Source organism: Microtus ochrogaster, chromosome 1 (assembly GCF_000317375.1).
Source record: "Microtus ochrogaster isolate Prairie Vole_2 chromosome 1, MicOch1.0, whole genome shotgun sequence".
Taxonomy (NCBI): Eukaryota; Metazoa; Chordata; class Mammalia; order Rodentia; family Cricetidae; genus Microtus; species Microtus ochrogaster.
In genome coordinates, this window is record NC_022009.1 from 123,356,558 (window position 1) to 123,374,030 (window position 17,473).

General features: G+C 44.0%; 1 protein-coding gene across 1 annotated transcript; it reads right to left on the bottom strand.

Annotated features, from left to right (window-relative positions):
- Nucleotides 1-5,158: 5,158 nt before the first annotated feature.
- Fgb (fibrinogen beta chain) lies at nt 5,159-12,881 on the bottom strand. Its single transcript, XM_005344151.3, has 8 exons — nt 12,733-12,881; nt 9,650-9,841; nt 9,003-9,186; nt 7,768-7,995; nt 7,196-7,309; nt 6,753-6,878; nt 6,092-6,377; nt 5,159-5,491 (listed from the first exon to the last, which is right to left on the bottom strand). Exons 1-8 carry the CDS (start codon nt 12,808-12,810, stop codon nt 5,263-5,265), a joined length of 1,437 nt encoding a protein of 478 aa, XP_005344208.1. The 5' UTR covers nt 12,811-12,881; the 3' UTR covers nt 5,159-5,262.
- Nucleotides 12,882-17,473: the final 4,592 nt, after the last annotated feature.

Genomic DNA, 17,473 nt, shown 5'->3' on the forward strand with positions numbered 1-17,473 from the left:
CACACACACACACACACACACACACACAGTACAAAAAGTCTTAAAATTCAGAAAAAAACTGTCCCTTAAATAATCCTTTGTCTAAAAAAAAATAGCTGTCATTCAAAAGAAAAAAAAAGCACTAAAGTAGGCTATTGAGAAAATAAACTTAGATTAGAAGAAGTTAATTAAATGTCATTAACTTTTGAATCTTCTAGCATCACTGGCTTTTTAAATATTGCGCCCTTCAGCCCACGGTATACACGGTGGAGGATGAATTCTGTGGATTCTCCCCAGCTTCTCTCCTAAGGCTTGTGAAAAGACTGACCTCAACAGCACAGGGCCGTTCTGCCATGCGTGGTTTCTTTAGTTCCTTGAGGTCTTTGTCTCCCACTTTCAGACACATGGGCAGTCCCAGGGCTTCAGACTAACTAGCAGCAAAAACAACGGCACAGAAGCAGCGCTTGGCATCGTGCGGTGAGTGAAGAACACAGCTAGGACACTATTGTCCTGGGGTGGGATGCTGGGATGCTGGGCATCCAGGAGATTGTGGCTAGACTCCCTGCAGCAGTGGGGGGATGGAGTCACACCCCAGACTGTGTATGTGTGGAAGAGAGAAATGGTCTGCCACACATACTGTGAGATGTCAATGCACATTAATAACATTAAGAAAATTTCCAATCCGCCATTTTCATAAAGGAGACTCTCAACTCCTTGTGGCTGCTTTTCACATTAACTGAACATTTGCTTAGAAATTACCTGCCAATTTGAAAATAAATGTACTTCTTCCTTTTTATCCCTAAACCAGGAGACAACCAGCCAGCCAGCTAAATGCACACACACACACACACACACACATACACACACACACACACACACACACACACACACACACACACACAGAGAGAGAGAGAGAGAGAGAGAGAGAGAGAGAGAGAGAGAGAGAGAGAGGCATATGCACATGAAGCGATAGGAAATAAAATTAAGTTTTAACAGCCTCATTTGCTCTAAGTTGATTTAAAGAACATGTAGCAGAATAAACAGATCACTGTCTTCAAGTCTTTCTGAAGTGACAGCAATGAAATACAAAACAAAAGCCACACTCGGACCAAAGCCGGGTAACTCTATTCTCTGAACAGGCGTGTCTCTGGGGGCGTGTCTTTCTTACATTAATTGACAGGAGAGGGCAGAACTCACCGTGGGTGGCACCATTCCCTAGATTAGGGTCCTGGGCTGTCTGAAAAAGAAGAGGAGAGGGAGCTAAATCCTAGACGCGTGCGTGCGTTCACTTTTCTCGACTGTGGTCGCGAGGACTGTCTTTAGTTCCTGCCACTTTGGTCTCCCTGTTGGTATGGACTATGACCAGGAACTGCAGGGACTCCATAAGCTGCTTTTTGTCAGGATGTTTTCTTGTTTTACCATAACAACAGAAAGACACTGGGGCACTTAGCATTTACTGAAACAGTTTGGGACGATAGATGTTTATTTATTAGCCCTGGTAATAATACAAGTTCTCTATAGGTGACAGTCTTTACACAGAAACAATTTCTGAAATATACTTGATTTATTCTCATATTTATGCATTTGCCACCTCACTGATGGTTGGGAATTTAGTTAGTTAGTTAGTTAGTTAGTTAGTTAGTTAGTTAGTTAGTTTTTTGAGACAGAGTCTCTTTAAATAGCTCTGGATGTCCTGAAACTCCACGATGTAGGCCAGGCTGGCCTTGAACTCACAGATGCACCTACACAGCTTCCAAAGTTGCTGGAGTTAACGGCATGGGGCACCACACCCAGCTTCATGGATTGTTTTAAACTGAATGCTTTATAAATCTCAAGCATAGGTTAACATCCATGATTAACTAAAAGCAAGAACAGGGAAGGCCTTAAGTATCACAGAGGGGAGTGTGAGGATAAGAAACTGGCACCTGAGGAGGAGAAATGATTTCATTCTTACACAAAAATTGGGCCCTGTGAAGTCAAGTCAGCTTGAAAGCACTGCCAGGTTTCCCATGTGATGGCAGAGCAGAGGTCTAGCTGTCCGTCAACTCATTGCTGAAGGTGGGTGACAACGGCGATTGCAACAGAAGCCTCTAGAAAACATTTGCTAAGCTCACCTTTGACCCGGCCACACAGTCCCTGACCCCAAGTTTGCACACCTACACAAGGGGTTGCAAAACTGTGCTAGGCCTCTCCTTTGGGGAGATCCAGCACACACAGCAGTCGCTGGCTATGGGTGAAGGACACAGGGTACTCATTAAACGCTTCCTGTAACTGCTCTTCTGTCTGAGCCTTTCAAAATAAAGTGTTAAGACAAGAACTAAATATAATCAGGACAACAAACATTAGCACACTGCCCTTCGATCGCATTTGCCTGAGAAGAGACATGGGGGGGATGTGATAGTTTTAGGTCTGTGGATAACCAATGGGTATGCTTCAAAGGAATTTAAAGTCCAACTGAGAGAATCACGTGAACCTGATAGGTAAAATGATTCTCACCTGGTTTTAGCCTTTGGAGACATGTTAAGGTCACCTATGAAGTCATAGCAGCTTCAGGGATGACACTGTGCTCAACAGTGCTAGTGGTCACCACTGTCGTCAGACTAGCATTAGGTCAGAAGGACGGAAGGAGCCTCTAACAAACATGAGCATATGGGTAATCCCAAAATCCAGCTAGCGACCAGAAGGTCTCAGGCTGTTTATTGAAAAGCAAAGGATCGTTCTAGTAAATAAAGGTTAGCACTGGGAAATCTCTGTTTTTAAGGCCTGCAGATTGAGCTGGGCCTGGTGCCCCAGGCATTCAACCTCAACACTACTTTCTAGTTAGATTTCCACATGACAGATTGCTCAAGAGGCACCTGCGTCTGCTGTTTGACCACTGAAAATGGACTCGATGGTCTCTGCTTCCGTGGATCAACTGTGGCTTTACTTTAGGCTCCAGGGACTCATTCACCCCCTGTGTTTGCTTAAGGGAGAGAGCAAAGGTCTGAGGGGCATGCTTTCCACCTGCTTAACTCACTGAACTTGTGTAATTCCAAATTCTACTTCCAAGTATTCTGCATTCTGAATGTGTGTGTGCGTGCGTGCGTGTGTGTGTGTGTGTGTGTGCATGCACGCCTTTGTTAGAAAAAACAGCCTACATATAAAAGAGACAGATCCAAGGCCTTGTAATTCTTGGGGTTTATTCTTTCAAGGTTTACAAAATTACAATCTGCCCAGGCTGGAGTCAAAGCTGAAGAAAAGTTTCTCAGGGAAGCAAAAACAACAGCCCAATGTCTGGCATTCACTGCTAAAATGTGAGCCAAAGACTTTCAGAAAGTCCTGAGGGTCAACAGATGGTGGCGGGGGACATGGGGGAGCAGGGAAAGGGAGGGAAGTTTAAAATCAACAGTAATTTTTCAGATTGCGTTGGGGGAAGCACACTGCTAAGCCAGAGTGATGTTCACGAAAGTGCAGGCAGTTCCTCGAGACTCTAACTTCGGGTGTTTGGACATTTTCTTTTTTTCAGGAGTGGGGTTGTTGGATCACCAAATCAATTCATTTTTTGAGGAATTCACGTTTTGTACAGGGGTCTCTTTATTTTATAATCTCATTAACAACAGGATGATAGTAGGCATGGGACGGGAGGGGAGAAGGGGGAAATTGTGATGTGTATGAAGTTATGGGAATGAGTAAGTTCTAGAACTCCCCTGTAGCCAGACGTGCAGGACTGTGCACTTAAAAAATGATCTCATGTCAAGTGTTGGTACCTTAAGACAATGAAGCAAAGCAGAAAGACACTAGGGAAGTTCAGGAGGTTATGGATGCAATACCATGTGGGCAAAGGACACATTTGTGCAGGCATGTGAGCATGTGTGCAGTAGATTTGATTTCGTGTTAGCATGTGCAAGCATATGTAGGCAGGTTTCTCGGTTTGTTGTTTTGTATTTGTATATGAGACGCAGGCGTTCAATGAAAGGGGCAAGAGATGGTAATGGGAGATGTTAATCATCAGCCTTGCCTCTAAGAGTGGGTGCAAGGCATTCAGACATTGGTAGTAAAGAGCTAACTTGAAGCAGGTAGGTAACTTGGGCAGAACTGTCTGTCTCTGGGGCAACGTAGAAGAGAAGATACCAGGATGGCAGGCGCGGAATAGGCTGTGATTTGGTAGAATCTATGGCCACAAGGCCAGGCAAAAATAAGGCAACGGGACAAGAGAGAGCATTTCTGAGCAGCAAATTAATCTTTGTTTTCGTAAGTGAAAACTGAGAAGATGGGATTGGGGACACTAAGTCTGTACAACAGGCAGCAAGGACAATGGCAGGAAAGGAGCACTGAGCTGGGGTCCGTTGAAGGAGTGTTGCAATGGATGCCCATGGGGAGAGGGATAAAGGATAGTAAAATCTACTTCCACCTTGGTTCCAGTGTAACTTTCTACAGAAAGAACAATCTGAGGATGACGGGAAACCTGGGCCTCCTCATCCACAATTTCCCTAAGAGACATGGTGAGACTTCATCTAACTGCTTGCTTGGACTTCGCTGGTTTGAGGTCCTCGTGAGAGGCAGAACGGTCCTTTCCCCATGGACTCCTCCCCCATGGACTTTTCAGGTGTTTGATGTCAGCTTAGCAGACATTTGAGACTGTGCACACACCTTCCTGCCTACAAATTCAGATCCTGACAGCATGGACCCCACAAATAACAAAACAATAATTTATGATAACAGGGGCCGGTTTATGTAAAAACCTGTTAGGAAGATGACCTTTTGCAAGATGCCTTACATGAATAAATGGGATTTTTGAAACCAGACTTATAAACATTGGCTTTCATTTGTGTAATGCTTTTCTCCAACAGGGACGGACGGTGCCTCGCCTGAAAAGCTCTGTGGTCAGCTGGAGTCAACAGACTTTGTTTGTTATGTCCTTCTCGTTAGTTCTCTGCATGGAAGGTAAACGCAGGCTAGAGAGGAAGACCATCTGACTCCAGCTCCTACATCAGGAGGCTCACAGCCACTGTAACCCCAGCCCTGGGAGAATCTGACCCCTCTGGCTTCTGCAGGCCCCTTCACTTGTGGTGCACCTCTCCACACACAGCCACACAATTGAGAATAATACAAACGTAAAATAAAAAGAACACAAAAGAAATATCCACGTGCTGTTTTCAATGTCTTTATCCTTTGCCTTTCCGAAAAAGACACAACCAACGATTGTTCTGAGTTTTAGTGGGTATAATGTAACAAAGAGGATTGCAACAACATACAGTAAAAAATGTCACACATAGAAGAATAAAAGTCTACACTTGGGGGACGCTACTGTGGGAAGAAGGGCCTGATCTTCATAGATATCTTCCTCATTGAGTACCAGGATCCCTTCCAGTTCATCCACACCACACCGTCATCTGTGCCGTGCTTGGCCATGTCCCAGCTGTAAAGACCACCCCAGTAGTATCTGCCATTTGGATTGGCGGAGTGGCATCTGTTATACCACCATCCACCACCATCTTCTTTTGAGCACTGTTTCCGAGGATCTGAAGTTAACCTGAAAGGAAAGGAGTTTGAGGGATGATGCAGACAAGGCCCACTGTCGAGTCAGTTCTTTGGAGAGAACCCACGGGAGAGGAACGTGCTCAGTTATGTATGGTACTCTCGCCCTTGAGTCCTGAATGCAAAGCTCAAAAACAGCAAAGGTCTTCTCTGCCCCCTAACGAGAAAAGGGAAACAGCTGGGCCTATCTGGTCTAATCCTGAAGGGATGGGATTGTTTTATTCTGAAAGAACTTATCTGATACTGTAGTATGGAAGACCCTGAGATATGAAATGGTCGTTTCAGTAGACCGGTTAGTGAATAAGAACACAGACGTTTATGCAGACACACAAAGCTCAAGGAGTTACACACTACTTGCTGTTCTGTGTCTGTGTAGTTACCTGGCTTTGGGTAAACTTGTTTCTCTAAATTTCATCTGAAGGATGAAACTGATGATGTCTGCCTTACAGTTGGGATGCTTTTCATCAATACGTCTGGAGTTCCGGACAGGGGCTGCCTGATACACTTCAGGTGTTCAAGCATGAGCAGTTGTTTATAACGTTAGGTACACTCGCGATGCTGCGACTTAAATAGGAGCCGAGATGGCAGCGCTTACCAGCCGTCGTTGTCCCTGTCGTACGTGCTGAAGAACATGCCGTTGTGGATGGTCATGGTTCTGTTTATCCCCACGAGCTGAGAGGCTCCCTCCATGAGGGCATTGCCAGCCGTTCCTTTGTACTTGTTCACTGAGACTTGGTACTTGTTCGCCTCGTTCTGCACTGTGAACCCTCCATAATGGGCCTTCACTTTGTCACCTTTCCAGTCTTCCATTTCGATCAGAAGTTCTGTGGGTCCCATCCTTGTAAGCTGGCTAATCTTATCGTTCCCAAGCCAATATTCACCTAGAGAAAATGAATGCAAAATATCAGGGGGGAAAAAGGGCTCTGGCAACTACGCGCCGCTCTTCCACCCTGGCAACCACGCACCGCCCTTCCCACCCTGGCAACCACGCACCATCCTAGCAACCACGCACCATCCTTCCACCCTAGCAACCACGCACCACCCTTCCACCCTAGCAACCGCGCACTGCCCTTCCACCTTGGCAAACACGCCCCTCTTCCACCATATCTTTAGCTCCCACATTTAATTTTTTAACTTTTATTTAGTGTGTGTGTGTGTGTGTGTGTGTGTGCATGTGTAGAAATCTAAAAACAGACCCCTATCCTTGATGTTTTTAATGGGGAAAAAAACTCATTAAACTCGCCCGAAGTCTTTACCTGGCAGGCCGCAGTACTTCTTCCCATCTTCGTTGGTTGCAATATTTCCAAATCCTTGTTTGTACGGGTCCCATTGCCGGCCAAAGTCGACACTGCCATCCTGACGGTTCTGTATGACTGTCCATCCTTTAGAAATAAAATTAGCCTAAGGTTACCAGTAGTAACATCACTCTGAGAGGAGAGTCTGTACCCATCGCCCATTTGTTTGATTTTATACTTGCTTCTGTTCGGTTCTGCGTGTAGATAGTATAAAGGAATAAGTATGAGGGGAGACTTCTTAAGGTATTTGTGAATGCCAGGCTCCACATGTCAACTTAATGCATGTGTGAAGGATCTTTTAAAGCTTTTCAAATACCAGACTGAATGTCCAATCAGCTGTGTAGGAGCAGAGCCATGTTTCCCAGCAGCCAGGATACCCACAGAACGCTGACTAATGGGCTTACCTCCGTTTTCTGTCTTCATGTCACAGTAGACTCTGTACGGTTTGATGGAGGTGTCCGGCTGGATCAGATACATTTCAGATGTCTCCCCTCCTTTCCTAATGATCTCCTCACACTCTGCAAGAAAGCATCGCTGCGTTGGGTTCAGGGACAGAAACACAGTCTTCAGCCACTCATTCTGACTACACTAGATACAAAGGATCACTTTCTCACAAGCATTTGGGAATAATGTCCTATGGGTTGGGCCTTCTTTTCACTGACAACCAACTTAAAGTGTGAAGAATTCTGTCAAGTGAATTATAAAGCTCCCTTTATCTCCCATCCCTGCAAACACTAGGAAACACCTCCATTTTCCCACGGCCCGCCATCTGTGTATGTCCCGTGCATGCTACGCAGCAGAGCTCGGTGGAGTCATCCGCCAAGACAGCGCACAACCAGCCCAGGACACAGCCACAGTATGCAGAAGATCATTCTGTTCTGCTGGGGCAGAGCTACAGTGTTCACTTTCCAGTCCCTGTGTTTGGAGAGCGCTACATCTCCTGGAGCTCTACAAAGTTTGTGTGCAAACTCGTTACCTTTGCCAGACACCACAGGGATGTTGCAGCTGACCGTGCACGGGGTGCGGCAGTAGTCCATCTGCGCCGAGATGTCAGATTCGAGCTTTTGTATTTTGCTCCTCAGGGTCTCCAGGATTGAGCGGAGCACACGAAGGTTAAGGGGGATATTATCGTTCACGGTTTCATCAATATATAACCTCTGGTCTTCCAGAATAGAGGAATACTCACTTATGACATTTTCATTATCTGGAGAAAGCAAAATGATGGAGGGATGGTTGGCGTTTTTTGCCTATGAAAGTATATCTAGCTACATAAATATGATTTTGATTTTCTGAGAATAAATAGACTGAGGTATCATCAAGCAATCAGGACTGTTGAACTTAACATTATTTAATAACGAACATTAACATTATTTGTCTCATGGTACATATAAATTAGCATGCAGTCCTACTGCTACTCCAGAGATTTGCCCTGCATACAAGCTAAAGATCATACGTGGAAAACAACAACAACAACAACAAACTGTCTTCCTTTGGTGACCAGTATCTGAAGACTTCGTCCCCACAAGAAACATTACAGAGCAGAGGCACCTGGCGCTTGCATACCCCACCTAAAGAGCCTTGGAATTGGCGAGCGAATCTCAGGATTCTTTTGATTGCTAAATGTCTACACTTGAGTGAGCTCTTCCTAAAGCCTGTGCCTTGCTGACACTCCCAACTGGCTCCTCCCCACCAGGTTCACAGCTCTCAAGGTTTACAAATCAGATGTCCCTGCGTGTGTGTTAATTTATGCCACGCCGACTGTCCTCATGCTCAACACCTCAGGGGTTCGACTTAGAAACACTAAGTTTTTATTCTGTGCATATTATCTTCTGAGTCACGAGACAGATGTCTGATGGGCTGAAAATAAGACACCGTAGGGACATGACTCGTAGAAAGTTTTTATTCTGTGCATATTATCTTCTGAGTCACGAGACAGATGTCTGATGGGCTGAAAATAAGACACCGTAGGGACATGACTCGTAGAAAGTCGTGGTAGTGACAGCAGCACCCACCGAGACTAACTCTCGAGGAGTCCTAGTCAGGTCAGCTGCAGTCGAAAGTGCCTGAGGGAGGAACCAGGGTAAGCAGGGGCAGAGAAACCAGCCCCAAATGCCGGTTAGCCTCAGACGTTTAACTACCCACAACTGTGAACCCACGGTTAAGGGTTTTCATGCTATAAACGGGTCACACAGAAACCCCCAGGATGGCTACCTTTAGCCTGGGCCTGCTTCTTTAGCCACATGTCTTTGAGCACCTTCATGTACTGGAAGGTGGTGGAGGAGGACTCCGAAATGGACTGTATGTTGCCTTTTAACTCGGCGACGTTGGCCTTGACCGGCCTTTCCTGGTTGACCAAGGCCTGCTGCAATTGGCACCCTGTAGGACACAGCACGCCCTGCAAATGAAGAAAGCGGCTGGCGTCAGAGTGATGGATATTTGTTTAAAATATGCATTAGGGAAACCTTAGGGATCTCACTAACCAATTAAATTTGATATTCTGTTTTCTTTATGGAAGACCAGAAACCTTAGAATTATCGGCATACTCTTAAAAAAGAACAGAAATAGTCCTTGCCACAGGAAAAAAAATGTAATCGGGCTATGAAAAATTTTACCCAGCCCAGTGAAGAAAGTAGGCAAAATACAAAAGAAAAGGCAATGTCCAAATACCCTGGCTTGTTATCTTGTGTCCAGACCCAAAAGTCCAATAAAAGAACGGTGAGTAAAAAATAAAAGATTCAAAGAAGTTCATATTTTGAATTTTAATTCTTAAAAGACCAGTGATAGAGATGTTGGTCCATGAAATATTAAGCTTTCTCTACACAGGAGACCCACGCTGTAAAAACCACTAATGCCCCTACCAGGTCTTGGTCGGCGTGAAGACAGCCTCCTGCATCAGGGGCTTTTCGTTCCGCTTTCCTCTGGCTGGGAGCAGTTTTGACTGGACGGGCTCGATAACCTCCTCCGCTGATAGGAGGGGGGGCGGGTCTCAGGCTAGGAGCCTCTTCCTTTCTCCTGTCATAGGGTCGGTGACCACGGGCATCCAAGAGTCCCTACAGGAACCGGGCAGGAACACAGCAAGGTTAGAGAAGCTGTGAGACCTAACTAGTCCATCCTCTTGCTTCCTAGCTGAGGTAGCACCAGCCTGACAACTGGCTACAGGTCTCTCCGCTGGCTGCAGCAGAGTTTCTCTCTCTCTCTGTCTCTCTGTCTGTCTCTCTCTCTGTCTGTCTCTCTCTCTCTCAGTCAGGGTTTCTCTGTAGCTTTGGAGCCTGCCCTGGAACTAGCTATTGTACACCAGGTGGGCCTCGAACTCACAGAGATCCACCAGCCTCTGCCTCCAGTGTGCTTCAAGTGGAGGATCAACAACATGCAATGCTAAAACTAAGGCCTGGTGGCTGGGTAGGGCTAAGACAAATCTACCCCCGATTGTGAAAGCTAAACTTTGGAACACACAGAATTGTCAGGAATCAAAATGATCCAAAAGAATGAATATTCTCAATCCACTTGGTTTAGTAAATTCCCACAATTGTTGTTAACCATTTCCCCTACTTTCAACTTTTATGAGCTGAAGATCAGGTGCTAAATCTAGCATGATCATATTTGAGACAAGATGATCTATCTAAAGAAAACTTACTAGTCATAAGACAATGACTCTAACATGTTACAGAGAATTAAGACTGTGCAGGATAGGGTACTGCTTGGGTTCAAGGCTTGACCTGCTCTTTGGGAAGGTTACTCATGACTCAATTTTCTCATTTATAAAATAAGGACAACCACATCTTGTATTTGCCTTATAAGATAATTATAAAGATGAATTATTTTTACCTATGACACCCTCCGAACTATCCTTGGCTTATTATAAGTTCTCATTACAAAGATATTCCTGATAACTCCACTGTTAATTCTTCTTCTAGTGTCGGTTTTCGATAAAATTGTTAAGCTGTTCTTTTGAAACTACCTAATTTCTGTGTCAAACATGATGTCATTTCCATACTTAGTAATTTTCAGAGTTTATAGACAGCACTAAAGATTATTTGCTAACTTAAACCTCTTTAAGAAGATGCCCAAGTAGAAGAGATGCAATCAGGTAGGACGGTTTTGACACGAGTTAAATTCGTTTATCATTTTTCATCACAGATGAAGACACCACACAATTGGGAGCAACAGCCGAGCTCTCTGCTGGTGTCCGCTAAGCCAGCACATGAGCGGCATCTGAAAATTTACTGTCATGTGTTCATTAAATCATTATTGTATTTTACATTTAGTGGGGCGGTGCAAGGATTGAAACCCTGATAGACTGGCTTCAGATTCACTGGCTTAATTACTGATTGAATCTCTTTTCTCTCTGTCTCTCTGTTTCTCTCTGTCTCTCTCTCTGTCTCTCTCTCTGTCTCTCTCTGTCTCTGTCTCTCTCTCTGTCTCTCTCTCTCTCTCTGTGTGTGTACTGCTATATACTTCTAATGGGTGAGCGTTCAGGATAATAGGAAAGGTGTATATTTCCATACTAAAGACACAGCCCTAATCAGAGCTTGTCTGCTCGAACACCAATTTAATGAAATGTGGTTTTGTTCACTGCAAACACAACTATGAAGAAGGAAACTACCGACCGACGTGTTTACTTGTTTTCGACTGTTGGACGCAGTTGACGCTGTCTGGCTTAACTAGAGAAGGTAAAGTACAAATACTCAGGGAGCCAATGGGGACCCAGGCTAGGGAAAGAGCGCTTACAGAAACAGTTAAAACCAGGAAGCCCACACTGGAGCTTAACTGAAGGGTTAATTTAGGAAGAATCTGAAAGCGCTTTTGAAGTAATTTATGAAAATGCACACTAATACATCCTCTACATTTTCTTACTTAACCCAGACAATTTTCTTTCTTTTTGTATGCTCAGATAATCTGAATTCTTACATGCCTTTTAATCCAAATGATCCATAGTGAATCTGCTCATTGCGATATGAATGTGTATTCTAGTTTCTATTGTAGATAATATACTACACAGAGTGAATTTCATTATGATACAGTTAGTAATAACATTAAACTATTTTCTTAAACACACTTCGTTTTCATGATGTCAGAGTGATACGAATAATAAGTTGGTAAAGCTAACACTTGGACTGGGTGTGATGGCTCAGGTCTATAACGCAGTTGAGGATCTGCGTCAATCCAAGCAGCACACAGCTGAATCCCAGCCCTAGGGGGTTAGAGGCAAGTGGATCACTATGAGTTCATGAGAGGCCAGCCTGGTCTTACTAAGAGATTTCAGGACAGCCAGAGCTACGTATTGAGACCCTGTCAAAAAGAAAGAGAGGAAGGAAGAAAGAAAAAAGAGAAAGAAAACACGAGGAAGAAAATTTCTACAAGTAAGAAAGTTATGTTATATATTAGTAATGACAATGAATATTACCTGTTACAATTTTTAATCTGAAAAATACCCCCAAACTTTATTTTATGATTTTAAAATTATAATTCTTACCCATAGTCAGTAATCTTGGGATATATATATATATATATATATATATATATATATATATATATATATATCAGCAAAAGCAAACAATCTACCATTTTTTCCCTTTCAAAAGACTCATTTTTTACCATCATAGAACCTATAAATTTCAAAAATTATCATTATAATTGCAATAATGTATTGCAAGAACTAAGTGAAAATTCATAGAATTAGGACGACAGAAAAGCACACCACACACTGATCAAGCCACCTTCACCCTGTGAAAATAAAGGTGCTCAAACCAGAAAACAACATATGACCTTGAAAGATATGAAACATGTTGAAAGTCAGACAGGTCCCTGAAATTAACAATTCAGTTTTGTAAGTACAACCAAGGCTACCTTAATTTAAACAGCTATACACTCAAAATTATGATTCCTTAATTTTATATTAATAATATTAGTAGCAACTGATAATATCTATAAAAAAAATCACCGCATCATCGTAGTCATCGTCAGCAGCTTGAGTTTGAACCGAGAAAACACACAACAGCAGCAACCATAGATACTTCATGGTTTGGGGTTTTCGGAAAATTCCAAGCAGCTGCCCTTTGCCTGCGGACTTAGCTGGGAGACTGTCGATCCTATATATAATGGGTCCCCTCTCAGGCGTGGCTTCAGCAATGGTCACCTCCCGTTAGTTAATATTTGACCTTTAGGTCACTTGTTGGCTGAACCGCTTTATCATTTGAGCAACATCTTCCCAGCAAGCCTTGTTTACCCGTCAGACAGCTCTTCTTCACTGCCCGTCTAAAGCGGACACGCGGAGGCTCTTCAGTTCATTCAGTCAGAGGCATGACGGGAAATGGGGACATTCTGAAGAGAGCCCCACGTCAGAGGTCTCGTAAGATGTTCTGACTGGTCCAAGAGTTCACAAAGAAAGTGCAAGAAAAACGTCTGATTCAGACCAAACCGTTTGGCCTGTACAGGAAGGGCTCAGGGAAACTATAATCTCAGTAAAGAGATGCATGTACGTTCATGCCTTGTGGAGGTCACAACGTTGCTTTTGAAAGAGGCCACTGAAGCCCTGTGTTACTGTATTATCATGTGCCTATCCTTTCTTATAGATGTTGATCAGAATTATAAAATAACCATTTGTCTAGGCGGTAATAGTCAAACATCAGAGAAAAATTAAAAGTCCTGGCTTCCATTTCTGCCCTTAAGACTTTTGTATTTTGCCTTTTTTTAACGGTTATATTTTTCAATCAATTCTAAAAACTATTATGATATCACAGATTAAAGGTTCCCATATTAAGATTATCATTATAGTAATGAAACACACAGTCAATATTTCATTTTAATATTATACTATATACCTTATTTTGTGTTATATTTACATGAACTGATAATTTTACAGATGTGAAATCTTCATATGTCTCTTTCAGTTAGTGTGGACATACAGTAAATGTGGCCTGGTTTCTTCTGTCATTTCTCAAAAGCCACCACGTCTATGTTACCGGCTCATCCATTGGCAGTAAGAGGAATCAAGAACCTATCCACCTACCTAAATCAAAGGACATCCAAAGTCAACAAGTCACGTTTCCTGCAAGTCATTGCTCAAAAGCACTTCTGGGTTTGGACGGGAAGAGAAACAATCTCACAAACTTTACAGTTTGAGAAGAAAGAGAAAGCGATCTGAGTTTGGAACAAAGTTTCGAAACAGAGACATTGAATTTCTTTTCTTGATAGTACGATGTATCAAATTCTTTTAGCTTAGACTGTAGAAGCAAAGTCTGAGTTTAGACACAAGAAAACACTGATCTCTTTCCCAGTCTGCGCTTTATTTATCAGGATGTTTAAGCATTCTTTGAGATTCTTTTTTATTTTATCTTTTTTCTTGGAAAAAGACACAATCTGACAGAAAAATCAAGTTTGTATATGTGTGTTAATCAAAAGGAGATAGGAGAATATCCTTCGAATATAAGAAACACATGCTAATGATGTTTCTATTTTTGCTGATTTTTAAAAGAATGATCTTGAAGAGGATGAATCATGTTTCGAGAAGTATGGTATGGCTACATTTCCAGTCTCTGACAGGTCCCCTCCTAGCGGCAGTGTTAATCGTTGCACACATCTGGGCCTCTCTACAGACTGCGAGGTAGATCTTGTCTAACAGGGAAGAGGAAATTCTTCAACCACCTCTCCATGCAGCTCAGACTGGCAGTCTGAGATTCAACAATCATTCTCCACACAGTGCCTGCAAGCCTTCCAAAGCACAGGTAGTGTGCTAGGGGCTGGGGATACACTGAGGAGCAGAAAAAGAAGGCATCCCAACCACTAATCCCAGAGTAAACCCCTGACCTGGTCTCCGTGGATACCTGCCCCGCCGGTGTTCATTGCTCTTATTTAATTCTTAAAACCACCACCTTCCAAAGATGATGAAATTGAGGCTCAGAGGTCAACTCTTCTACCTATAGGCACAGAGGTGGCAAGGGCTGGTACCAAACTTGACCGAGTCTGCCTAACTTAGCAGGCCGTGTTCTGTGCCCACTAAACCGCACTGTCCAATGGAATGCATGTAAAACCAGTACCAACTGTAGAGTTCTACCTGTACCTTATATCTGTTGCTGCTGCCGTTGGGGCCAGCTCATCTATGGTTATTACAGTCTCTATGATTGGCATACTCATTCTTAACCTCTTTCATTCTTATTTTTCAGCGTGGTGTATAGTGTGGGCATGGATGTTCAGACAGATGTTAGGTGATAACTTGTAACATCTTCTTTTCTCCAGAGTTATAAGCAGGTAAACAGAGCCCGGAGTTATCTCGCAGTTCCAAGCAGACGATTCCATTTCAAGGAGAAGACACATACTAAATGTTTAGCTGTGTTTGTACTCTGCTGCCATTGGTGGGAAGGGAAGGGAGTGCTGCTTGCTGAGCCAATACCGCTGTGTTTTTCGTATTAGTTGATCTTGTTATGTAAGTCAAGGGCAGTTGATTGGTGACAGAGAAAACATGACTGTCATCATCCTGCCCAGCAGCTTCCTGGTGCCAAAGACAAAGACTTGTGAACCCCAATTATCAAGACACTCTTCTTGTGACTTTTTCACAACACATAACACAAAGCAATTTGGACTGAGTAGCAATTTTTGAATTCTTCCTTTGTGGCAGGTGAGGTAGCTCAGTGAGCAATAGAAGCAAGGATCCGGAGTTTATGTGGAAAGACAAGAAAGGGAAATGAGCTACAGCAACCTGGGCTGAACCCTACAGTCAGAGAAGGCATTTGCACAGTGACTTGGTACCAACCTTCCAAGGGAAAATGGTCTTTAAAATGAAAAGGGTTTCTGAACTGGGCAGCAGGGGGTGGGGGTGGGACCGAGTAGCAACGATTGCCTGTATCACACACCAGCACCTGAGGTACTTCATATCTGTCAGGTGACTGGGTTCATAAGTGCATGCATGAATACATAGGTAAGACGTATCAGTGACCTTGCTTGCCTACACAGGCATGATTGGAAACACTCCAATTATTAGTCTTTTCGCATGCTCTCCAGTGGAAATTAGCCCTGGAAAGTTGGAGGCCAGAGAGAACTTCCCGCACAAACATAAGAAGAGTATGGCTGGGACACCTCCGGTTGGCCTGTCACCCTCAGCAGGAGAGAGCATGCGGAGGGATGAAGTGTACAAGGGTCACTGTCTCTGTGGACAGCTGCCTTTGTTGACCTAGTTGACCCTTGAGTGTGTAGCTGATAAGGAACCCGAGGAGCAGGGAGAACAGGGCATTTTCTTCTCTGACCAGTTACAGATCACAGGCGTAAGAGCAAGAACAAGATGCTCCTCTGCTTCCGTTGTCCTGAGACTCTTGGGAGTGAGAGAGCGGGACCTCAGTGGTCCCGTCAGGATGACGCCACTACGGGTGACTAAGAGCGGGTGTGCTAGCCTTACCCCTTGCTAACCCTACCAGTCTCTTAAGCAACTTGAAATCCGCGAAGAAAGCAAGTAGAGGCTCGGGTCTTGGCAGCACCGCAGAGAGAAGATTCGGCTGCTGCACTTCAAGAGTGAGAACGTTTCTCTGCTTAATCGTTTGATTATCCAGTTAAATCTGATAGGTCCTAGGCCCTTCCAGCAGTGCCTGGTCCCACTTCACCGCGCCTGTCACTGCTCAGCAGCCAGGTACACTCTTCGAAGGGAAATAAAGATTTCTATTGTTGGGCCAGAACAGCTTGGTTAATGAAGAAAGGCTTTCCTTAAAATTCACATTACTGTTTTCACACACACATATTCAGCAGTCATCTTTATCACGTTTGTCCTGTTGGCTTAAAGGGGGGAAAAAAAACCTCGGCACCCTCGTGAAGAGCCACAGTGCCATCTACCGTCCATATAAGGCAGAGCAGGATGTTAGCCGGGGCAGAGATTGATCTTTCCTGCCTTCTTCCTGCCTTCCTGCCTTCCCTTCCCTTTCTTTTGTTTATTTTTCTGTCTTGTTTTATTTTCTCTATGTAGTCCAAGCTGCCCTGTAACTCAGGTTGGCCTCAAACTCAGAGATCTGCCTGGTTTGGCCTCCCATGTGCTGTAATTAAAGGCACAAGCCTCTACCTTCTGATTCTTTTTATAGTTTTTCAAGACAGGGTTTCTCTGTGTGGCCCTGACTGTCCTGGAACTCACTTTGTAGACCAGGTGAGCCTTGAACTCTTGAACAGGAGGCAGGTCCGCCAGCCTCTGCCTCCGAGTGCTAGGATTAAAGGCGTGTGCCAGCACTGCCAGCTGCAGATGCTCGATCCCTTCAAAAACCCAAAGAAAGCCAGGCAGTGGTGGCACATGCCTTTAATCCCAGCACTCGGGAGGCAGAGGCTGGCAGATCTCTGTGAGTTCGAGGCCAGCCTGGTCTACAAAGGGAGTTCCAGGACAGGCTCCAAAGCTACAGAGAAACCCTGGTTCGAAAAACAAAAACAAAACACAAAACAAAACAAAACAAAAAAACCCAAGGAAATAGGAGAAGGGCCACATCAAACAGAAACACCCAGGTTCCTACGTAACACAGGAACTCTGCCTATGATATTTGTGAGTTATGGATAACAGGGTCACCTAAGCCCTCTATTAATCTGTCGTTAATTTTCACATGGATGACATAATTCAAGAGCTGGAAGAAGAGCAAAAATCTAGCGTGCTTTTTCTCAGTATATTGCTGTTACAAGTCTGTTCGTAAGTTATGCTCCGGATGACTAAATATTGACAGATT